The 24329-nt window shown below is 43.5% G+C and overlaps 1 protein-coding gene across 3 annotated transcripts in view; it reads right to left on the reverse strand.

Moving 5' to 3' along the window:
• Nucleotides 1-21698, reverse strand: part of TXNRD2 (thioredoxin reductase 2) — a 187325-nt gene extending 165627 nt beyond the window's left edge. For all 3 annotated transcript variants that reach the window (XR_015878950.1, XM_088476667.1, XM_088476668.1), the window contains exons 1-6: nucleotides 21509-21698; nucleotides 20024-20092; nucleotides 18161-18217; nucleotides 11637-11781; nucleotides 11083-11157; nucleotides 5084-5162 (exon numbers count right to left, since the gene is read on the reverse strand). Coding sequence is in view for 2 of the 3 variants with exons in the window: in XM_088476667.1 (XP_088332793.1) it covers nucleotides 5084-5162; nucleotides 11083-11157; nucleotides 11637-11781; nucleotides 18161-18217; nucleotides 20024-20092; nucleotides 21509-21584 (501 nt within the window). In the remaining variant the exon portion in view is untranslated. The remainder of the gene's footprint in view (nucleotides 1-5083; nucleotides 5163-11082; nucleotides 11158-11636; nucleotides 11782-18160; nucleotides 18218-20023; nucleotides 20093-21508) is intronic.
• Between the last annotated feature and the right edge of the window lie 2631 nt (nucleotides 21699-24329).

The raw sequence follows: 24329 nt of genomic DNA on the forward strand, positions 1-24329 counted from the left end.
GCTCCATAGCTAGGATGACAGAGCGTAGGGTTTCCATCCTGAACCTGGGCACCCTGAGGAATTTGTTCAGGGATTTGAGGTTGAGGATAGGCTGATGAGACCCATTCGGCTTTTGAACCTGAAAGAGTAGAATAATAACCAGTCCCCCGCTGAGCGGGACTGGCACAATTACCCCTGCCTGCAGCAAGGACTGTATGGCTTTCTGGATTTGTAGGGCCATGTTCGGGTCTGAAGGAGGGCCTGTGTAGAAAAACTGGTGGGGAGGCCGTCAAAGAAATTAGAGGGCGTACCCGTGAGAGACCACTTCTCTTACCCAAGCATCCGTGGTGGTTTGACACCAGCACTGAGCAAACTGAAGAAGTCGGCCTCCCAGTCTGGGATCCCCCAGAGGTAGGCCCATCCTGTCGGGCTGAGGGCTTATCCTCGGGTTTTGAAGCAGGGCGTCTGGTGGTCCAGGCCTGCTTGGTCCTGGGCTTGGCGGCCCTAGTGGAAGCTGACTGCCGAGGAAAGGACTGACCTTTGGGCTTTCCGTGAGGACGAAAGGACTTTAAAGATGTTGTCCGAGGCTTTGTAGCAGTAGTTGCTGAAGGCAGAAATGCAGTTTTTGATGCCTCCAACGTGGTTACAATCTTGTCAAGGTCTGGGCCAAACAAGATCTCCCCACTGTAGGGTAACACTTCTAGGCCTTTCTTGTAATCCGCATCTGCCTTCCATGAGAATAGCCACAGGGTACGGCGGGGAGACACTGCCGTGACTCTGGAGGTTAGAAGAATGGCATTTAACGTTGCTTCTCCAATATAGGAAGCTGCATCTCGTATGTGAGCAACGAAAGACATCTGATCCCTAGAAGCATCTGAGGGAAAAGAGCCTTCAAGTGCGTCAGCCCAACTCTCTATTGCTTTAGCCACCCATGCAATAGTCATGGTCAGGCGGGCAACAGCCCCTGAAAGAGAGTATATTGATTTAAGGCAAGATTCAACCTTTCTATCCGTAGAGTCCTTCAAAGAGGATACTGTAGGGATAGGCAACGTATCGCTTTTAATTAAACGCGCAACATGTGAATCCACCACAGGGCAAGCCTCCTATTTTGAACAATAAGCCCAGCAGGAAATGGATAACAGGAGGTCAGATGCTTTTGGGGCTGGCGTCTGCCAGGCTGCAGCCTTGTGTTCAGCTAATTGATCCGATAGAGGGAATTCTGCTGAAGCCACTTTGTCGTTTAAACAGTGGGTGCTTTGATTTAGGGGCTGGCTCGTCATCTTCTATGAGTAAGATGGATCTAACAGCTCGCACCAAGGCAGGAGTATTAATTTTAGACTGACTTGTCCTCCCCCTGAGGGGAGTCAATGTTAGAGAGATCAGCATCTTCTGCCAACTCACATGACACTTCAGAATCTGAGAGCTGCGTGGACTGTGAGGATAACACAGGATGCTTATAAAGCTTACTGGGTAGGGTCTTCTCACCTTGCAACACAGTTTGAAAGGCTGTGGAGGTTGAGAGTAGGTCAACCCATGGAGGGGGCACAGGAGATACCTGTATTGCCTGAACCTGTTGTGGCAACCCCAGAGGGGGAATTAAGGCTTGTTGTGGTAACCCCATAGGGGGAATTACAGCCGGTACCGCTAGGTGGTCCGCAATAGTAGTCAGCACCTGAGAAAAGAAAGCCCAGGGGAGCTCTTGTGCAGGAGCTGGGGGGTCTGATGGGCCTGGTGGAGTATAACACTTAACACATAACCCATCTTTTATCAAATCCTCCTCACTTAAAGCCTGCAGCACATAATTTGCATGATAGCAGTATGGGTGCAGATGCTTGCTTGCTACTCTTGCCTTTGCTAGACATAGCTGTAGGCTAGTATAGCCCACAATATGGCACTGGGTATAATGCAACCACTGGGTCTGTAGGATACAAGTAGGAATGCAATAAACTGATCCTGTCTTATGCTTGGGCAATCTGCAGGAGCGCGCAGCAAAAAATATGGCACAGTGCAGTAACCAACTGTATATAACAACCCTCACAAATACATTTGTTGTAGAGATGTGAGGCACTGGAAAAACCCTCAATACACCTGTATGTAAGGGCAAAGTAAGAAAAAAATAAATAAAGATATATACTGACAGTATAGAGAAATAAACAGACAGGCAGTGCTAGCACATACAATGCAGAAATACCATATAACTGCAGAAGGGCACTACAATCAACTATACAGAATCTGTGGTCAGTGACTCAACATCTGGTAGGCTATAGCGCTACATAACCTGACTCCAGGGAGAGGTATGTAGGGGGACCGGACCCTGCGTTTCCCTGAGAGAGCTGTGGCTGAGCCTGGAGAAAATGGCAGCCAGAGACCTCTGAGGGGGCGTGTTCAGGGCCGGATTAAGGTCTGTGGGGGCCCCTGGGCAACAAACATGTGGGGGCCCCTATTAAATGTGACGAACTGGGGGTATGCACAATGGGGACCCCAGTAGTGTCAGTGCCCACTGTGGTAGTGCCCCGTATGCAGAGCCCACAGTAGTGGTGCCCTTTATGCAGTGCACCCAGTAGTAGTGCCCCCAGGAGTGTTGCCCCTTATGCAGTGCCCCCTCTGCAATGCCCCCAGTAGTTATGTCCCCAGTAGTAGTGTCCCCAATAGTAATGCCCCCTGTATAAATGCCCTCAGTAGTAATACCCCTGTAGTTTTGCCCCCTGTGGTAGTGGCACCTGTAGTAATGCCCCCTGTAGTAGTACCCTCTGTATAAATGCCCCTGTATTAGTGCTCCCAATAGTAATGCTCCATCTGTACTAGTGCCCCAGTAGTAATGCCCTACCTTCAAGTAGTCCCCAATAGTAATGCCCCCAGAAATGGTGTCCCCAATAGTAATGCACCTAGTTGTAATGCCCCTTCCCGAGTAATGCCCCCCAGTAGTAATACCCCCTCGAGCAATGCCCTCAGTGGAAAATCTGCTTGCGCTAAAAAGAAAAAAAAGTCATACTTACCTTAAGTCCCGCCCGGCTGCTCTTCTGCACTACGTCATGACATCTCTCCCATAATGCACTGCCTGAGCCGAAGTTCACGAGTGAGCTCTAGCCTCCGGCTCTGGCTGCCGCTGCGGGGAGGGAGCCGGGTGCCCGCTGGTTACAATCTCAGCGGGCGCCTGGCCAATGGTGCCTCCCTGCGGTGCCGGGGTTAGGTGTCTGGGGGAGGAGGAACTGGTTCCGTCTCCTCCAGTTCACTGTAACCCCAATGGCTGGGTGTGGGGGCCCTTCAGGTGTGGGGGCCCAGGGACGATCGCCCCTGTCGCCCCCCCTTTAGTCCGGCCCTGGGCGTGTTTGGAGGAGGAAAGCAGTTCAGGGAAGTGAGACCTCAGAGGAATGGTACCCTGAGCTGAGGGGAGGGGCCGCTTTAATGGAGAAAGCTGACCTCCCCATGCTGATTTTTAACCACCAGGACATTGGATTCCCGCTCCATATACCCTGGTGGTCTAGTGGATTGCTTTGGACAAAGCCTGTGTTCACTCTCAGCGCCTCCGGTCTGTCCCCTGAGACCGGAGGTATGACTGCCAATCCGCAGGTCACAGCAAGCATGACCCGCCTTACCTGTCCTCTTGCGTCTGGGCTGCAGTCTGGGTCCATCTGCAGGGCCGGCAAGCGAGGACCCCATAATGCCCACCGAAATCCCTAGCCGAAGCTGGCGTTGCGGCGCCCAGAGGGGTCACAGAGCGGCAGCACAGACGTCCTGTGGACAGTCTGCTGCTGCATGCTCAGCAGGAAAATATAAAACAAACAAATCATAATATAAAAGCTATTTGGGCTGCCTAAGCAGCCCACTGCATAATAGTGACCTGACTCCGGCCGGGCACCGACGAAACTGAAGTGCCTCTGGCTCGGGGGCGGATTTTAGGGGGATGGACCGATGCATCCTGGGAGCTGAAAGCTTTAACTGCGTGGTGACTGGTCCTCAACCACCACCTACAGCCCCATGGTCTCCCTGTGGAGCCCTATGGAGCCTGAAGAAGAAAATAAGAATTTATTACTGAACGAATACATTCAACTGGAATTTGTTCACTTGCAGAAGTAGGCTTAGTCCATTTAGATTTAGGATGAGTCAGTCCCATGTGGTTTCTGAACTAGAAACATATGCGAATAATACCCCAGGCCTCTTTCTGATCTTTGTACAGGGACAATGATGCCCACTGACTCACAATAAAAACACTCATTTAACCAGGTCTCTCGGTCTGAAGGAGCTCAGCCAGGTCCAGGCGATACCGCGTGACTACTATACTGTTGACTCAGAAGACGACTAGATCCACTGGTCTCGGAAGCGTAGCAGATGTGACCTCACCTCAGAAGAAACTGGGTGGTTTCAGCCCCTCACAAAGGAACCTCTCCCTGTGTCCATTTCCTGAAAGGACTGAATCTTCAATCTTTGGGTCTGTGTGTATTAATAGGGATAAATTAACTCACCCTGTGGCGTGAGAGATAATTTTGTCCAATTCTGTCCTAAAAATAACTAAGCCAACATAAAGACTTTGCATCCGCTTCCCAAGAACACAAACACAAGTTGTGAATATCAGCCACAGAAATAGCTGAAGCTCCCACCGCTATTCAATTCGCGTTGAAATGAATCACCCACAAAGAAACTAGAAAGATCACATGCTTTCCATCTCCATTTTAATGTTTAAAAAAAGTCTACAGGACAGCATTGAGATGACATTTCTTTAGCAGGGGGTAAGTAATTTTTCTGGAAAAATAAAGTATTATTAATGACCTGTAATGGTGAAAAGCTTTATACCACTTGAGATGGTAAGGCCCAAATGTAATGACATGCAATATTAAGGCAGCTGCGAGATTGCAACGACGTAGCTGCTAGATTTGAAAGGGCAATTTTTTTTAAGGCTAAACCTGGTCGGTTTTGAATTAAAACAATTGTTGCATCTCGCAGGCTATTAAATTTGAGAGTTAGACTAGTTCTAAAGGTCTGTCCTAAATGAGGATGACTACTGATCTGCTAGTGGGGCAAAGGTATGGATAGTGTTGAGCTTAATTTTCATATGGGTATAGAATATTGTGTTAACTAAGTTTTGTTTACAGTCACAGAAACAAACCTCTTTTCCAGTGTTTGATAGTCCTTGCACTGTGTGTTCATCTACAAGATTGGCCTTCAAGTTAAAATATTTCACCTTCCTGTTGAAACAGCATAAAAAATTTGATGAAATAATATTGTAAAATCAGTAGATGTGGAACTTTGCTGTTTTCATATTTATAATCCATCCATTGAAATGTGCAAGGCAAAGCCACTGACAAGCTACTGAGAAGCTGGGATACTACAGTGATGTGCTGTCCAGTAAGTGACATTTGTACACTTATGCACCAATGGTTTAGGTCAGGGGTGGGGAACCTTTTTTCTGCCGAGGGCCATTTTGATATATAGAACATTATTTGCAGAGCCAGTGCCGGCCACGCCCCCTCCGTGTGATGTTACACGGGGACGGGTCCACAATTGCCGGTGATTACCACAATGCCCGGAGGATCCTGAGGATCCAGAGGATGCTCCAGGGAGCTGTAAGGGCAGCGGTGTGACCGTCTTAAGCACCCTAAGGACGCTCCAGGCGGCAGTGCTGTGTAGATTCTGGCTACACAGTGCCATTCTAGGCACCCTGCTTGCCAGATGAGGCTAGCAGAAAAAAGCTCAGAGGGCCAGACCAAATGATTCCAAGGGCCTTCTACGGCCCCCGGACCTGAGGTTCCCCATCCCTCCGTTACTTCCCCCAAACACTCACTATTTGTCACTCACTTTGCAAATTAATACTGTCTGCAACCTCCGTCGCTAGTCCATTGCCGCATGTGAGCATCAACATTGCATGAACCTTTGAATCTGGAACAATATGAGCTAAAATTGCAAAAGCCAAACTTTCAGTGACACGGTCATATACTAATAAAGGTGCTTGGAAACTGTGTACCAATTCCAGCTTGTTCCTCCACTGCATCGGGTCTCTTGCCTTTGTGGCTGCTGCTCTTCCCCTAGACCCGTCAAACTTGGCCTCAGGACCCCAAACAGTGCATATTTTCCAGGTCTCCTTACAGAATCACAAGTGAAATAATTAGCGCCACCTGTACAATTTTTAAAATGTGTCAGTGAGTAATGATTACACTACCTGTGCTCCTGTTGAGTGACCTGGAAAATGTGCATTGTGAGGGCTCCTGAGAACAGAGTTTGAGAACCACTGCCCTAGAGGTAAGTGCAAGGCCGTAACTAGTGGTTTGCAAGCTTTGTTTCTGGCTAGCCGTGTGTTTGGAATGGCACCCTACAGACACGAACCCTGCTGCAGTGCTAACTGGAGCGTCCATTGGAGAGTCCAGCGGGCACCCTGCAATCTGTAAAGTCGCTCGGAGCATCCTCAGGACCCTCTAGGTAGTACTGCATTTCCTGGTGCTGTCGGCCCCACCCACTCTGCGAGATGTCATGACGTCATGCGTTCAGGTTGCAGGAGGTGGCACAGAGTGCACTGCAGCCCTGTTACACCGCTGGGCAAGCGTGCAGCATCCTAGTTAGATTTAAAGGGACTGTCAGCTATTCGACAATTTTTTTGAGGATAATATTAAATAATCATTTTAGTACCACTTGGTGCCAGAGTATTAGGTGCAATCTCTAGCTCCAGCAATGAATAAATACTTTTCCTGTCTTACTGTATACTAGACTCCTGCTTCGTACCAGATTCTGAACCTGTACCTGTGGCCCTGGTTTCTGTTTATTTACTGTGTATAAAACAATGCCCCCAACGTTTTACCAGTTTATTGTTTCTGAACCGCTGTTTGTGTCAATGGATCCTTAATTTGAAACCGGCTTGAAGCTGACGTCAGCAAATCGCAGACTGTCTCTTTAAATTTACCCCTTTGCTATGACATACCAATTGTCGAAATACGATTCTCCACATTACCGAGCTAGTCACATTTAGAAGCCAGTTTGAGGCTTACAATTTCTAAGTTCCTGTCAGCAAAACCCATACCACCTTTGGTATGGGTTTTGCGGCTCCTTCTTGAAGACTGGGGGGACCATTAGACTCTGTATCTAGACACTGTCAGCACTAATCTTCAACTGACGAATAGAATCCATAAATTCTGCCAGTAAAGGCAACCGTACACTCTGGTCAAATAAAAATGGATTCAGCAGGTAATCCCTCTAAGGGATTAAGATACACCCCAGCATTTAGGGACTTGTGTGGAAAAACAGAAGAATCATTCTGTTAGTACTACATTTGGACGCTCTTCAGCCCACAGGAGGCTCTGATACCTAAGCCACTCCATCTGAGGAACAAATATCAGCAGCATCCCAGTTACATTTCCCTAACCCCTAAGTTTGAGTTGCTTCCCTTCCATCTGGCCAAGCCTTAGCTTGGGTATTTCCATGATGGCACTGAGGCTTTCTGCAAGACACTTATGAACCCAGTTGGGTCACTTCAGTGGCTGCCAATGTAGTGCAGCTAGGTCAGTACGCAGTCCAGTTTAGAACCCTGGCTTCTGAGTTCAACTGAATCAATGAAGCTTTGGTAGTCGCATTTTGGCAAGTAGAACTTGCCTCGATAGAGTTACCTGCTACACTGGATAACATTATAAGCTCTCTGTATTAAGGTGAACATGAGCTTTGGTGAACGGGCGCATGAAAAACAAGCAACCCATAGGTCTACTTTCAGGTTGGTGCCTCACTTTGTAAAACCTGCATCTCCACCAGAAAAGCTATGCAACTTGGTCCTTACAAGTAACCTCCAGAGGAGCTTAAGAAACAGCTCTAGAACCAACTTTGTCTGTATTGTGCTTCTTCGCTGTATAGTTGCTGTCTGCCAGCAAAATTCAGGACCTTGTTAGTACAGGTGAGACTATATTAGTCTCTCACTCCCCTCCTCTGGAAAATTCTCAGGGTTTCACCTCACTGGTATCACTCTCACTTTAGGGCCTTTCTAGATTACAGAGCTGCAGAGAATATTATGGGGGGGGGGGGGGGTATCCTATTAGCCGTGGTTATTTGCCACACAAAGAAAAACGAGCTTTTATAGCGATAAAAGCCTGATGGTCATCCAATTATAGCCCCTTTTTTTGTGCGGACAATTACCATTTCTCTCCCGAAAACACATAGGATCCGCAAAAAGCCGTTGACCTATGTACTTTCACGGCAATAATTGCCAAAAAATGCTTACTTATCGAGGATGTGGTTTTGCCTGCCTCTGTACCCACGGTAAGTTAATTGGATAGCCCCGTCGGCGGTAATTACCCGCAGCAAATTGCAGCTAATAGGATACCGCATTATATCTCCTTCACTGGTATCCCACTATTTCCTACCAACAGAGCCTCCCCTGCCACAGTTTTTCCTCATCGGTCTCAATGGGAAGGGGTAACTTTTCTTTCGACACCGCTGAAAACCAAACCTGCTACCAAACTCCTTCATGGTGGTCACCCAAACCACCAGCCCTCTTATTTTAAGATTACCTTGGCTACAACTGCATGTCCCAATATTGAATTGGCATACCAGAGAGTACTTTTGGCTACAGAGTCTAGGGACACACCAACAGGAGATGCTATGACATTGGCAGCCTAATGTATTTTAGCTTCTGATCTTTAAATATCTTATATGTTAAAAATAACCTATAGCAAAACAATAAGTACTACACTATATATTTCTTTCCTGCGGAGGGCACCCAATCTTATTGTATGGAGGAAGGAGTGCCAAGCCTTTGTTGCATATATATATATATAAGAACATATTGAGCGCACTCACCAGACTTGTAAACATAGTAGAGGTTTATTGGTAGAAAGCCAACATCAGTAGTCCATCGACGTTTCAGTCCTTGTTAGGACTTTTATCAAGATAACAAATCAAGGTATCCCCACCCCCCTAATATACCTCCCCAAACAATCAGGGCGGCAACTCCCGCAATAATCAAGATACACCTCTGTCATACAAAAAAACAACAATCTATTGACATATTAAATACACAACACATACAACACAAACAAACACACAATACACAGCTATATGTTACTGTTCTATCCTACTAAAACAGCGTACACGGAGACTGACCTGCCATCCAGGAAGTGCACTGCACCATAGACACACAGATCACTAGCATGCGTGCCACAGCGGGACGCAAACAACCCGGTAACCTAGCAACCGATCAGCTGCGTCCAACACCGGACACAGCTGACAGCCACCACATATAGTTGTAGCAAAAAAAGGTATAATAGCAGGACTCAATCAGTGTCCAATAGCTTGAATGGAGGTATAACATGGAGTACTACTCCGCATTACGTACAGATCAATATTCCACATAGAAGAAATATTAAACTAAAAAATAAATAATAATAAAGTGCATATAGCAACAAAAAAGCAAATCACACAATGCATAGTATCTATTTAAACATAGTCCATTGTTAGCTAAATTGTCAACACTGAGATATGATCATAGACTGCATAAAGAGCCAAACCAAAAAAGTATATTTAAAAAAAAAAAAAAAAAAAAATTATTCAAAAAAATATATAATAAAGTTATTCAAAAAAATTAAAGTTACGTGTACCTCTGATTATGTGATTTACACCTTAAGTTGTCCGTGTTTGCTTGTATACGTGGGGAAGACGGTTCGTCCATTCCGTGAGAGAATGGCGAATCATCGATCAGATCCACCTTGTCAACAGGTCTAACGGACAAACCTGTAGCCAAACATTTTTTAGAGTTACAACACTCATTGGCCACTTTAAGGTGTATGGTGGTAGACTATATACCACCACCCACTAGAGGTGGAAACAGAGCAAAGATGTTACTTCGCAAAGAAGCGAGATGGATCCATGACTTGGATACAGTATGGCCACGAGGATTGAATGACTCAGTTCATCTTGGTATTTTCCTGGATTGATTTCTTCGTGATTGTGCTTATGAATGGAGCTGAAGGGAACAACTTGCATCTATTTCCTGTGCAATATGCGGATGACCATAACTTTAAATTTTTTTGAATAACTTTATTATATATTTTTTTGAATAAATTTTTATATATATATATATATATATATATATATATATATATATATATATATATATATATATATACACACACTTTTTCGGTTTGGCTCTTTATGCAGTCTATGATCATATCTCAGTGTTGACAATTTAGCTAACAATGGACTATGTTTAAATAGATACTATGCATTGTGTGATTTGCTTTTTTGTTGCTATATGCACTTTATTATTATTTAATTTTTAGTTTAATATTTCTTCTATGTGGAATATTGATCTATACGTAATGCGGAGTAGTACTCCATGTTATACCTCCATTCAAGCTATTGGCCACTGATTGAGTACTGCTATTATACCTTTTTTTGCTACAACTATATGTGGTGGCTGTCAGCTGTGTCCGGTGCCATATTGAGGTTAGGTGTGTGAGGACAAATCTGTACTTTCTGAGGTTATATCTGGGTGGATTTGAGGCCTGTGAAATTTCAAAGATGAGCACAGATTATTAGATTTCTTGTAAGGATACAGAATCCTTGCTGTGACATTCCTGTGAAAGGAACACTATAAAGTCACAGATTCAAGTGGCATTGTTGGATCTAGGCTGCCAGTGTTATGGAGGGTACACACGGTCAGATTTTCTGGAAGATATGAACGATAACGATTGTAAAAATCATTACATTGTTCATATCGTTGACATGTTTGGTATACATCGACGAACGATGCGCGTGCACGCATGTCAGATAACGATATCTGATATCGACTGTGTTTGCAGTCAGATTTGGACGATATCATTCATTTAAATACTGTCAGAAATCGTTCATCATTCATGAAATCGTTGGTAAAAATCGCTCAAATCATCCATCGTTGATCTAGCAAGTCTGACCGTGTGTATGCACCATTACATAGACATTGTGTCAGATAAGCACAGTTTTATTTATTTCTTATATGCAGAATAACTTATCTATTATACACATAATTTGTGTCAAAATGATTTACACTATGTTGGTGCTGTCTGTCTCTTCTAAACAAAGTTAAAACAATTTAAAGAAAAAATATATACAGTATACTTTTCATGACAGGTTTATGAAATGCAAAATTAGACTCACTTGTCCTGCAACTGTACTCTGTGACCCCAATTTAGTGATTTCACATAATTTTGGACAGCTTGTGCCATCGTGGACCTGGATGCCAATAAGAACAAGATCATATTTTATAACCGGCATTTTCAGCATCTGTACAATGATGATCTAATAAAGTACACTCTTTCACCCAAACAGAATTAAAAACGCTTGGCACTTTCCGTTGAGTGTCTCTCTTGTACATTAGTTAGCCTCTGGAATGTAGTGTAAGGACTGTGTCACAGGGAGGTGCTGTTACACCAAACTTCTCAAAAAGAAAATCCTCTCAAATATCAGCTTCAAAACTCATTTACATATTCCCATGTATCTTTCTAAAGGGAACTTTCTGGCATTCACCCAAATTACAAGAAAGATTGAGAACACTTTTAAAAGGGCACATTCAGAAAATGTGTTTATTTAAAAGTTAAGTGGATGTAAATGTGCAATATGTTCAATGGTTTTGAACTATGCAGCTGTTAAGCATAATATACTCCTCCCATGTGGTGTGCAATATGTTTATGGTAAAATCGTAGCAGTGTTACCAGTCATGTGATGCTGGATGGGGTATATGCCAGCCATAATGAGGAGCATCTTTTAGGGCACTTCCTAGCAGTGCTGCCTGGTGCATCAGTTTTTTGGGAATGCAGCCAACATTTACACATGTCCCTCCAATGCCCCATTTTGTTCCTGGAGGAAGAATTAGAAAAGGACAATTACATTAAAACACAATATTTTAGTTTCTGTAGTTTCTAGTTGTGGGAAATCCAAATGTCATAATATAGAACAACATTTTGTACATATTTAAAGAACATAATGTAAGGACTACACTATAATATACATAAGACCCAAGTCAGCCACATTGCTTGCTTGGAAATAAATGTATTCACTCAGGGCAGGGCACTGGAACGTAGAGAGGGCACTCTAGCATTCCCGAAAAGGGGGATGTGGCCAAGGGAAAAGGATGGGGGTGTACCTTTAAGACACTTTCCCCTTTTCATCACTGGTGGGGGCGTGTCTGGCACCTACTGACAAGCCGAGCTGTCCCCCAAGCAATATATGCATTTATAGCGTTCCCGCTAGGCTGTTTTAGTGTTGCGTTATGCCCTGCCCAATTTCAAAAAGGGCAGAATGCACCATGCCCCGCTAAAACAACATGCCTGGTGCCGTCCCCACCCGCGGGCCACAGTCTCCCGCGGGTGTGAAAAATTGGGATGCAGCGATCAACGCCGATTAATAGATGCCATGCGCACGGGATCCCGTACCCAACCACATCCCCTTTATACACTCTACACAACTTTACAAATTTTCTCTTTTTTCACTTTCACATCCCCCTGACCCTAGCCCAATACTCCTGTGTGACTAGGTCATACAGCCTACCAAGAACCTCTGCTGGACCATTATGAAATAGGCAGCACCTATCTTTGTGTATCAATGCTTGCAAACATGGGCCTCTTGCCTCTATGTCTGTCTGTTATTACCCAGTCTTGTTTTATTACAATTTATTCCCTATTGTAAAGCACAACGGAAAATGTTGCGCTATATAAATAACTGTTAATAGTAATAATAATATTCTCCTGTATCCAGAGAAGCATGCAACTATCTAGGCTGCAACTCCTACTACATGTCCATGACACACCCTCACTCAACTAAGGATGCATGTTGAACACCCAATTACACCCATTTAGTGCAAGTGAGATGCTACTGAAATGCATACAACTCTGAATTGCTTGTAGATGCATGCACCTCTGACACACGTACAGGTGGTAAAAATCACAAGATCCGTCTGTTAATCAGCATGAAACTCTAGAATCAGACACAAAGTGTATGTATAGTATAAAGAAACAAAATTCAAAATGTAAAACTTTCAGAACATTAAAAATAAAATGTAAGGTCCAAACCAAACATGACTTTCTTCTGTGCATTGTTAGTAAGATTGACAATAGTCATACAGAGTATAATAACTAAAGCAGCAGCTTGTCTAATGTTATGGCCGCTGGATTTAAAATGGCAATAATATTACATGCAAAATTGTTTTACGTTTAATATTTTTGCCTTTTTAAATTCAGCGGCCAGAGTTGCAGCTCAGTATTTATACCCCATAGGTCTTCAATTCCCACGAATGCTACCACACATTGTTTAAACAGAGAATTGTGTATGTAAGCACACAACATTTATGGCATCACTTGAGTGTACTATAATGACAGGTAGGTTAGGGAAAACTGATGAGTCCTAAATCCTTCCGATAAAATGTAGGAACTAAAGGGGGGAAAGGGAGAGGGGACTGCACAAGAAATAAAGTCAATATAACAGTATAGATATAGACCACTCAATAATCCCCTACCCTATGGGTCAAAAAATTAAATGAGGTTCACCCAACCGTAATTACATAGACAACTAACCAAGGGAGGAAAATAAAAAGTACTCTATATCTGAGGCACACTCAGTTGATAAGGATATCCAAGTTAAAAAATAACCTTTATTTGTATCTGATTAGCTAAAAGGTACATCAACATCCAATACAGATAAATGAATAAAGAAAAGGTGAATGCCCTTAATGGAAGAAATTAACTTAATAATGCTTACAATCAATATGATGTCTGTGTGATGATTTTCATGTTCTACATACAGTATATGTATTAAATCAGACATTCATAATTACCATTAAATAAAGAAAAACAGAATAATGTGTAGATGTGATCAGTTATAAGAAAACAAACATGGAAAATTGTGTAATCAGTGAATGTGATTAACATCAGTGAAAGATGGCAAAAAACAGGATTTTGGTACTTACCGGTAAATCCATTTCTCCAATTCCACAAGGGACACTGGAGTTCAAGTCACTGGGGTATAGACGGTGGTAGAGTAGAGCCTGGCACTTTAAATAATTAGGAAGTGTGACTGGCTCCAACCCCTCTACGCCCCCATCAGCCCCAGTTAAGAAACTGAGCCTGAGAGGAGATGGAGGACAACAGTAAAACGAGGAGAAGGAGAAGTCCACAGAACGGAAAAAGACAGACTGATAGAGAACAGAGGAACCCACTGCAGGGAACACATGCAGTCACACAACCATATAAAGCAGACAATCGCAATAGAACTAGAATGAAACGAACCAAAAGGAAGCAGCGCTGGGCGGTCGTCCAGTGTCTCCTGTGGAATTGGAGAAATGTATTTCCCGGTGGGTACCAAAATCCTGTTTTCTCCTTCATCCACTAGGGGACACTGGAGTTCAAGACACTGGGGACGTCCCAAAGGTAATCTCCTGAGTGGGAAGCGCTGAAAACTTGTCGAATCTGTGGCCAAAGCGAAACAGGGACCGCCGAGAACCATAGGACCAAGTGAAAGCAAGAGCTGAGGACCAAGCATCGTAGAGCACATGAGACAATCAGAACTCGTCGCTGGACAGTCACAATTAAGTACACCAACATACAGCATAAGGTGAATGGAACAGGAGAATGGCTATCTAGTGGGCAACAACAGATGGGCATCGTGGGAACACCATAATTTCAGCTGAAAACAGACCAACCATGACTGTTGTTATAGATATATGTATAATTATACATATATACATATTCAGAGCTGATCCTGTCAGACTTTTCTAACAAAGTGTATGCACAAAGGCCAAAGTCAAGTACAGAACAGTCAACAAGGACCGTACCTGAGGTTCATATGATTAGGGTTTTTTTCAACCAGCGGAAGGGCTAGATCGTAGAAGTCTTTAATGAATTGAGATCCCACTGGGCAAGAGACGGAGGCGGCATCAAGAGTGACTGAGACTACATCTCCTGCAGAGTTTCAGATATTAGGACAACCCATTCTGTAAACAGATGGAGAAAACAGCAGCTTGAACCCTTCAGCGGACCCAGACGAAGACCAGCGTCCACATCACCTGGAAAAACCAACCAATTACTGGCAACAGTGGAAAGGAAAATCACAGCAGAAATCCACTCCAAACATGATGGAAGTGTGTAGTCGGAACCAGCTTGAAAACAACCAGGATACCCTAGCAGTTAAGAATCACGGATACAACAGCCACCCCGGGATAGCGAGCTACCAATATAGCTACTTCCAGAGTAAAGAAGTATAGATACTTTCAGTGTAAGAAAGTGTGAACAGATATTGAACAGTAAAACCCAGCAAGACCTCTTGCTTGGAACATTGCTGTCATAGGAACCGAACCTGTTACTCTCACACTTTTATGCTGTAGAACATGTGAACTAGCCCATAGATGCACCGTAGTCCAGAATGCAGTAAAGCTCTAACGGATTCTAGTATAATAGTGTCGCTAATCTCTAGTCCAGCCTAAGATATGAACGAGGAGAGGCTTCCAAACAAGCGACAGCTATCAAGAAGCAGCCCCGCAGGCTAACCTCGCGGCCTAAAGAGAGAACTACCAAATCCACCTGGTAGAAAATGTAATTATATAACAAGTCCTGTCAGAGAATGTTTTCAAAAGACTGAGCCCATCGAATCCAAAGTGTGACAAAGCCTCATCCAACCATGCTCCCCCTACACATGACATCATCCCTGGTAAGATGGAAGGGAGAAACAAACGACAAACGTGGATATAGACAACGTATCTGTCTGGGAAGGAGGAATAAAGCTGTGTTAGAACTATGGACCCACACACCAGGAAAGCTCTAAAGGTGTAGAGCCAACTGACATGAACAGTTACCATAAAAGGGCGGATGGCTGCTAGGACAGCAGCTAGGGTGTGGAAGGGAGGTGTTATGTCAGGTTGCCTTATCATGACCATCTTCCGAGGCACTAGTGGGGTAAGTCCGCTTACCTGTGAGCGATCAGAAGCCCTCTGGAAGCTACGTAGAATGTTACTGACCTTTTCCATCTCACATCCCACCTCGTCAGGTTTAAAGAGTAGCATCGGTGGTCTAAGACCCAATGCTGTACAGCTCGGACTTCAGCCTGGAGATTTTGCAGTAGAAAATGCCGTAGAAACTAGAAGAGTTGTTAGTGGAGACATGTAGGTTATACAAATAGACTGCATTCTATGACCTTACCTGAGAGTGCTCCCTTAGGGATGTGTATCCATATAGAGAATACACATATACCCCAAAAAACAGTCTGCCTGAAAACTCTATGTACAAAAGATAGCTAGAGAGGCCAATCATTACAGTACCTCCTAAACTATCTTTACCTACAAGAACATAGTGTAAGCATCAGTACATTAACACTTAGGATGGTGAAGTGCTTATTAGCTAAAGAGGCAGAATCACAGGATAGCATAAGATATTAAACTAAGCCTCTGTACCGGTTAAGGTACACATAGAAATATCACATATTTGACAATGGATCCCAGTCAGTGACATTTATAGTGGTCACAAAGAGAGGGATATTAAAACCAAACAATAAAATTGAACTGCAGGAACCTTCCCACCAAGTTTTTACTTGATGCCCACCATTATAATACAATCCAGGCCTGAGCCCTCTTGGTGGATGGCCCTTTAGGCCAGTGTTGGCTAACCTTGACACTCCAGCTGTTGTGGAACTATATATCCCAGCATGCCCTGCCACAGTTTTAGCATGCTCTAATAGCAAAACTGTAGCAGTGCATGCTGGGTTATGTAGTTCCATAACAGCTGGAGTGTCAAGGTTAGCCAACACTGCTTTAGGCCTTCAGACATAGTAGCTGTAACTGCAGTCTGTTGTAATTTAACCAATTAAGCCCTGAAGATGGAATATAACCTGGATTCTCTATTTTCTGATAGGAAATCTACATTGGGGACACTGCTTTGGAGACTTATCTTGCCGAGATAGCTCTGTTCAGTCTGCAAGTCCATATTATGGATTTATACTGAGAAGGGTACCTATACAGAGATATAGGCTCTTAGTGATCCCAATCAAAGACGGCATAGACCTGTAACCAGGGTTTAAAACAGGTTTTCCCGATTATCAAAATATTCATACGAAGAATGGGAATAATAGCAATGTACGTATATACAATACACATACATAAAAGTATATATACACGAATATATACACATACAATTACACATACATAGTTGTGTGCACAAGTTGTCAATCTCTTCAAAAGGAAGAGTTAATACCAACGGAGTAATGTGAGACTCCTGCACCAGGAGATCAGCATGCCTAATATATGGTACTTAGAATATTGCATTCTTAGTGTTTTATCAGTACTGGGCACTGACCAAGAGCACCACTGGAGCAAGGTTACTGCCAATGTAAGGTACATACATATATATGACCAGACATACAAGAAGGCCACCTGACATGTATAGGGTCATTTACTGGAAGCTGAGTGTCTAAGGGAATTGTGATTATCACAATGTAATCTGCAGAACATGACTCTAGCCAAGGGATGGGGAACCTCACGCTCGCGGAATTATTTGATCTGGCCCTCTGAACTTTTTTCTGCTAGCCTCATTTGCCTAGAATAGCATCCTGCAGCCAGAATCTATGCAGCAGTGCCACCTGGAGCGTCCTTAGGACGCTCCCACACTACCGAACCTGATGGAAGGATTTATTCTGGTCCTCAGACAGCGCCAGGCTGCAGCCCCAGGTTTAGATATGGAAACACCGGCTCGCTGCGAACCAGCCTTATCAAGACAGATGCCTCATATCCAACACTTATGATCATTTAAAATGATAGCCCCGGGGTGCTACCCTGCCACAGGCTGTGGTTCCAGGTGGCGCATTGATGGCTTAATAAGGAGGCAAGTCCTAGAATATGGATAAAACAACAAACTTTCCTACTTTACTCTAAAGCCGCATACACACTTAACGATATCGTTCATATCGTCCAACTTATCGTGTAGTGTGTATGCGGTTTTAGAGACTGAAAAAAAGACAAGGGGGAAGAGGAGGAGCTAGGATATATGCTGCAACTGGGCGGTCCCTTTAAAAAAACTTCAGTCACTAACCCAGGGTAATGGCTGCCATGGAGGAGCAAAGAAGAAATTAAAAGTTATTTCTCGTGATCCGGACATTGTAAATAAAAATGTATCTGGTCACTAAAGTATAAGAAAGACCCTAGTGTAGTATATAAAGTTAAATCAATGTTTTACACATGCAATTTATCGAATGGTTATACCTCTAGGGGATGGATTCACGTAATCAAACACTGCAACTCGTTTTCCAAATTGGGCAGCTGTGAGTAAACATAGAAAATGTATAAAAATTGGTTGCAAAAAACATGTGACAGATGACAGCTGGATAACTATATAAGCATAGAATTGCTTTAATGCCAACATCAATCCTAGATAGCATTAAACAGTTTAATATAATAAAAGAACATACCATAAAAGTGATTGGCCAGCTTAACACTGCTCTCTAAGGGCCTCATTTACTAACGAGTTTTATCACCAAAACGAGTGATAAATTTCACTGTGTATGATAAATGCTGCTCCAGCCAATCAGCTCCCAACTGTCAACTGTTAGAAAAATGACACTTGGGAGCTGATTGGCTGGAGCACCATTTATCATACACAGTGAAATTTATCACTCGTTTTGGTGATAAAACTCATTAGTAAATGGGGGCCTGTGTTCTGTAGCTGATAAAGCAGTATGTGTACACTAGCCTAAAAGTAATACAGAGACAGTCATAGGGGGAAAGCAATAAGCAGCGGGGTTTAACCTGCGGATAATTACCCGTAGCCAGCAATCCAATTAGCGGGGTTAACCCCCCACATTATCTCCACTGCGTGGACTTTTCCTCACAGCTTCAGGAGCTGTGAGGAAAAGATACAGTCAGGGGATCCACACACGGGGAAACCCATTCAATCCGTAGTTTACAAGTAATCAGTGTGTTTCCACGCATTAACCCCTGATTTATCGCATGGGGAAAATGGTATTTAATAGCAGTTCCCCGTGTGACACAGGTAATCTGTAGTGTGTGTGTAGGTTGTCAGTGGATGGCAGGCATAAACTTTAATGAGTACCTTATACCTGCTCAAAAAGGCTACTGCATTTGCAAAGATCTCTTCATAAATGTATTTATAGTTCACAGGTCCACTTTAAAATAAAATGGAAACTTGCAATAGTTGGTTGCTCAGAAAATATACACCTTTTAACTCATAACGGAAAATATTATGAAGATGAATTGCAGTCAATGGTGCAGATGTATGAAGCTCTGGAAAGTGATAAAGTGCAGAGTGATAACCGTCCAGCCACTCAGCTCCCTACTGTCATGTTACAGGCTGTGTTTGAAAAATGTCAGTTGGTAGCTGATTGGCTGGTCGTTTATCACTCTCCACTTTATCACTTCACAGACCTTCATACATCTGCCCCAATGTACTATATGTTACAGTAAGAATGCACCATCCTATGAGCTGTTCACACGTGTCCTTAGATGCACAAGTCACATGGTTTTGACACAGCATTTGCTCACCCTGTGAATGGGCATGTGTCATATAAATAAGAATGTTCCAGCAATACACAGTTGTCAATTGCAGTGAGCAAATGCTTTCTATTTGTGAGACTTTAGATAAATAATAAATAACAAACTTCATTAACAGTGTCCTGTCCTTCATGGATGAAAATTACAATTTCCTGTTTTTATATCCCCAATAGCTGTGAACTTCACCATATTAAAATAAATGTATGGAGCACAGTGAATGTTAGTTTTCATATATGTACATTAGCGTGGTACAGTAAGTGTCCAAATCACCTCCTACAACGTAGTCGGACACGATGGCGGCGCTGCTACTGACTGGCTACTGCACAAGTAGGGTTATTGGTGCCATGAGTAGTAGTACTCTGCTGTGACTGTGATTGTCTCTCTGATAAATGTCTATCTTTGTGTGAAGACGTAATTTTTAGCAAAAACAGCTGACAAATAGAATAAAATTTGTTTTTTTTTCTAAGTTTATAAAACAGATAGATTCAGAAATCCCCTAATTTAGCTAACTTGTCACATTTATTCAAACCCTTTCAAAGTCACAATGTAACATCATACCTTCTTTGGCGCACGCAAGACCACCAGACCCTCCACCAATCACCAGCAAATCATAATCACAGTGTTGACCTGTAAACACAAACAGGCAGGGTTATACAGTGTAATGATTTTTGGAAATGATCAATCCATTGCCTCACCCTCAAAATTACCAATCTCTGTCTACACACAAGCAGCCATTATTTATTAACAGCAGTTTTCTGTAGTCTTCTAGCAAAGTAGCAGTACTATCAGTGCTACAATGCGCCTGTCATTCACACAAACATCAGCATGGCCCCACATGGGGATGGCCAAATTGGAGCAAGCACTTGTGTTTATGAAAACTGACAGGAACAGCTGGTGTGTGACAAGTACGTTTTGTTACAAGTTTTAGTAATATGTGGTCTGTTTGATTAGTATTATTAATCTGTGGTACAGTCATGAATCCTAAAATATATGTTCAACAGACTTGTAGTACTCCAGTCTGTTAAAGTTAAATACCATTTTAAAAATTTAATTTTACAATTATTAAAATATCTGGGGTGGGTCTGGTGACCATTTATACCCCTTTTACACCAGAGCAAAAACCTGGGTTTTTGCTGTGTCTACCCGGGTCGCAGCTCAGTGTAAAAGGGTCCCTGAAAATAACCTGGGTCAAGTGACCCTTCAATCCAACCCAGGTAGCTACCAGGGTTGGACCCAGGATGGACCCGGGTAATGGTGCAGTGTAAACGGTGCAACCCAGGTTATCTGACCTGGATCATGCCTAAAATGAGCTGATTGGTGGTTGTGGAGCATTCACCTCCCACTTTTTATGACCTCACAGGTTTAGCAGGGCAGACCTGAGTTCAGTGTGAACAGGGCTGACCTGGGAGTAACCCAGATGAAAGGTGCAGTGTAAATGGGTCTGACCAGGGTTGGAACCATGTCCAAAAACCCAGGTCGGACCTGGGAATTTGGTGGAAAAGAGGTATAAATGGGTCTGACCTGGGTCTGACCAGGGTTGGAACCATGTCCAAAAACCCAGGTCGGACCTGGGTTTTTGGTGGAAAAGAGGTATTACTGACATTAGGTAGCACTTACCTTCGTAAAACACTTCTAAGTAATTATTTGTAAAGATTTATAATGTGCGTTGTATAGACAAGCAGAAACTGGGGGACATTAATCTGCTGCACATACTCCTGGTAAAAGTCTGTCCAAAATCTATGAAGGTTGTTTTATTGTGCACAGTCTCTCGGCAGTATTACAGTGATATATATATATATATATATATATATATTGTGTTTCACATTGCACAATCTGTTGCTTTCCATCAACAGAAGGACTAATAGTGCATACTGGGACTTGTAGTTCTTCCACAACCGGTGGGGAGGCACAGCTGACAATTCATCTGCTCCCCTATGTACCTGGGGTGATGCCGGCATCTGTCACCTCTGATTTCAGTATAATGCTCATGTAACACGATGCAGCCCACCTTATATAACGCCACACAGCTACATCTATAGGTACCTGCTAAGCCCCGACTACACCTGAGCGGTATAACGATGCCATTTCTCCTGGCAGAGCACCGCCACAGGGCCGCCATGTGTGCCAGCGAGGACCCCACGGGCTGCCCGATCGGCGCCTGTCAGGAGTAGCCGGCTGAAATGTAGTGATGTCCGAAACAACAGTGTCCCGGATTAACCCGCCGCGACCACTGCTGTCACCTACACTGCAATTAAAACAATATTTTTTTTACTTTTATAATGTGTAATGGTTGGTGTACGATGTATGTGTCGGTTATGTCTGTCATCCAGTAAACAGAGCCGCCCCGGCACCACGTGATCACAGCTTGTCGGGTCCTGTCAGCATGTTCTGTTTTGTGAGTAGTACTGTGATTATTATTATTGCATAACGGTGCATTCATTGTGCAGTAATTATACTGTGTAAGCCAGAGGTTCGCAAACATGGTCTTCAAGACATTCCAACAGTTCAGGTTTAGAGATAGTCCTAGTTGAGCACAGGTGGTTAAATCAAATTGACTGAGGCACTAATTAAGTCACCTGTGCTCAACCATGGATATCTCTAAAACGTGAACTGTTGGGAGCCTTGAGGACCGCGTTTGTGAACTGTAAGCTTTATACTGTTATGGTGCATACGGAATACATACGATTTACCGCCAGCCGCATGGCGGTTCTAATCCCAACAGCAGCATCCCGGCAGAGGAGGAAATCCCGATTGTCAAACTTAAGTATTTACTAACCTAATTCTACACCCTAACCCTCTCTTAAGGGTGCCTAACCCTAACCACCCCCCCAAGTGCCTAAACGTAACCCCCCCTTACCCGCTGCCTAAACCTAACCTCCCGCCTGTTGACACCTGTCATTTAACCCCTTGCCGGGATTAGACAGTCGGGAAGCCGACGGTCGGGATTCCGTCCATCGGCTTCCTGACTTCTTCCCGGTGCATACACACGGTCAGATTTGAATGAACTATTGAACGACTTTTACAACTATTTGAATAATTTCATCAACGATGAACAATTTCTGACAGTATTAAAATGAATGAAATTGTCAAAATCTGACTGCAAACAATTCAGTCAATGTCAGAGATCATTATCAGACATGCGGGAACGCGCATCGTTCGTCGTTGCATGCCCTACATGTCAAAGATATGAATGATTGAACAATTTTTACAATTGTTATCGTTTATATCTGATTAGAAATCTGACTGTGTATGCACCATTAGTAGTTACAATAATATTATTTGTTGAGTATTCACTGGCCTCTAGTCTAAATTGACAGCAGTGGATAATTATACCTGTGTGTCCTGTTCAAATAGGAAGGAGCTGTTATACTGTATATGCAAACTAGCAACTTTTTGGTCTATAATTAAGGGAGAAAATGTCATATGCACAATGCACACTTTTTGTGGCGATATAGGCGCTGATTCATAGATGTACTCAAACCCGTACATCTCCGATGGTTTTTGATCTGAGCAGGATCTGTACTGTGCATGTACAGATCTTGTACTGCGAGATCGCTTGCAGTGCCCCCTAAGCCACAGTGCCGATTGAGGACTGGGAAGGAGCAGCGTGTTGTCTCCATTTGTGGGAGTGCGGAGGCCAGTACCTGCATCAGATCTTCTGACACAGATTTACTGACCTCAACTACAGAGATGAGATTGCCATTCTGAGTAGCCTTAAGCTGGGTACACAGTATTCGAATTATCGCAAATCGAAACAGGATGCAGTCTGCATCCCGCCTTGCGGGATGGCGACAATCTAAATACCGGTGCCAAAATCCCAACAGCACCAGGATCTTTGCACCAGTATCCCGACCAACGGCATCCCAAAGGTAAGTATTGCCAGTAAGGGGAGGGTTAGGGTGCGGGATTATGCACTACAGGGGGATTAGGGTTAGGCCCCGGGGAGGGAGTGTTAGGTTTAGGGTGCAGGGCGGGGGAGGTTACATTTAGGCATAGGGGAGAGAGTGGTAGGGTAGGGGTTAGACTTACCTTGTTTCCTTTTGGGTGTCGGTATTCTGACCAGCGGCATCCCGGCCGCTGGCAGTCCATACCAAACCGAAACAATAGATCATATACTGTACATCGTATAGTGTGTACGCCTGATCCGTTGTTCACGATTGGATGGGACGATGCAATGAATGATGCGGTGCTGTTACATGTACTGTAGCTCTGTGCCCTGCCCTTTTGGCGGCGCCCCAACTGAACCACCTCGCGTTGGTTTCATCCCAATCGGTTCAGGGGTGTCCGAATGCATAACCAGAAAGACAAGCAAACAAATAAACAAACACACAAACAGACCAATGAATTTTTTATATAAGATATATATATCTAACACCCCAAATTTATGGGGTAAAGCTAATGATAGGTGTAGTAATCCCTAGTTCTTTCTTCTTTACAAGGAGGTAAGCACATTGCACTTTGGTATGCTGTGTTGATAGGTTTATTTAAGGTTATTGCAAAGATCATTTACTGTAAATCTTCCTTTACATTTACAATACACATAACATCAAATCACATTACAATAACATTTGTATTTTTATTTTACAGGAACTCAGCAGCTCGTGCAATCACTGGATGCACCTGGATCCCTGTGGAATCTCAAAGGTTAGTATATTTGTCAATTGCTCCAATCACTTCAAACATAACATTTACTCAATGTAATATTACTATTCTCTATATTCTGACTTAACCATTAACGTTGTCCTCTAACTTAGTATTACACTGCACTAATAACAATCAGGTAAGTAAAGTTCCCCCAATAAAAGTGTAGCGCTTTATTGTTGGTGCACAATTAGTTACCGGAAAGGTAGGTCTGGTATACGTT

Source organism: Taudactylus pleione, unplaced genomic scaffold (genome assembly GCF_031769625.1).
Source record: "Taudactylus pleione unplaced genomic scaffold, aTauple2 ptg000191l, whole genome shotgun sequence".
Lineage (NCBI taxonomy): Eukaryota > Metazoa > Chordata > Amphibia > Anura > Myobatrachidae > Taudactylus > Taudactylus pleione.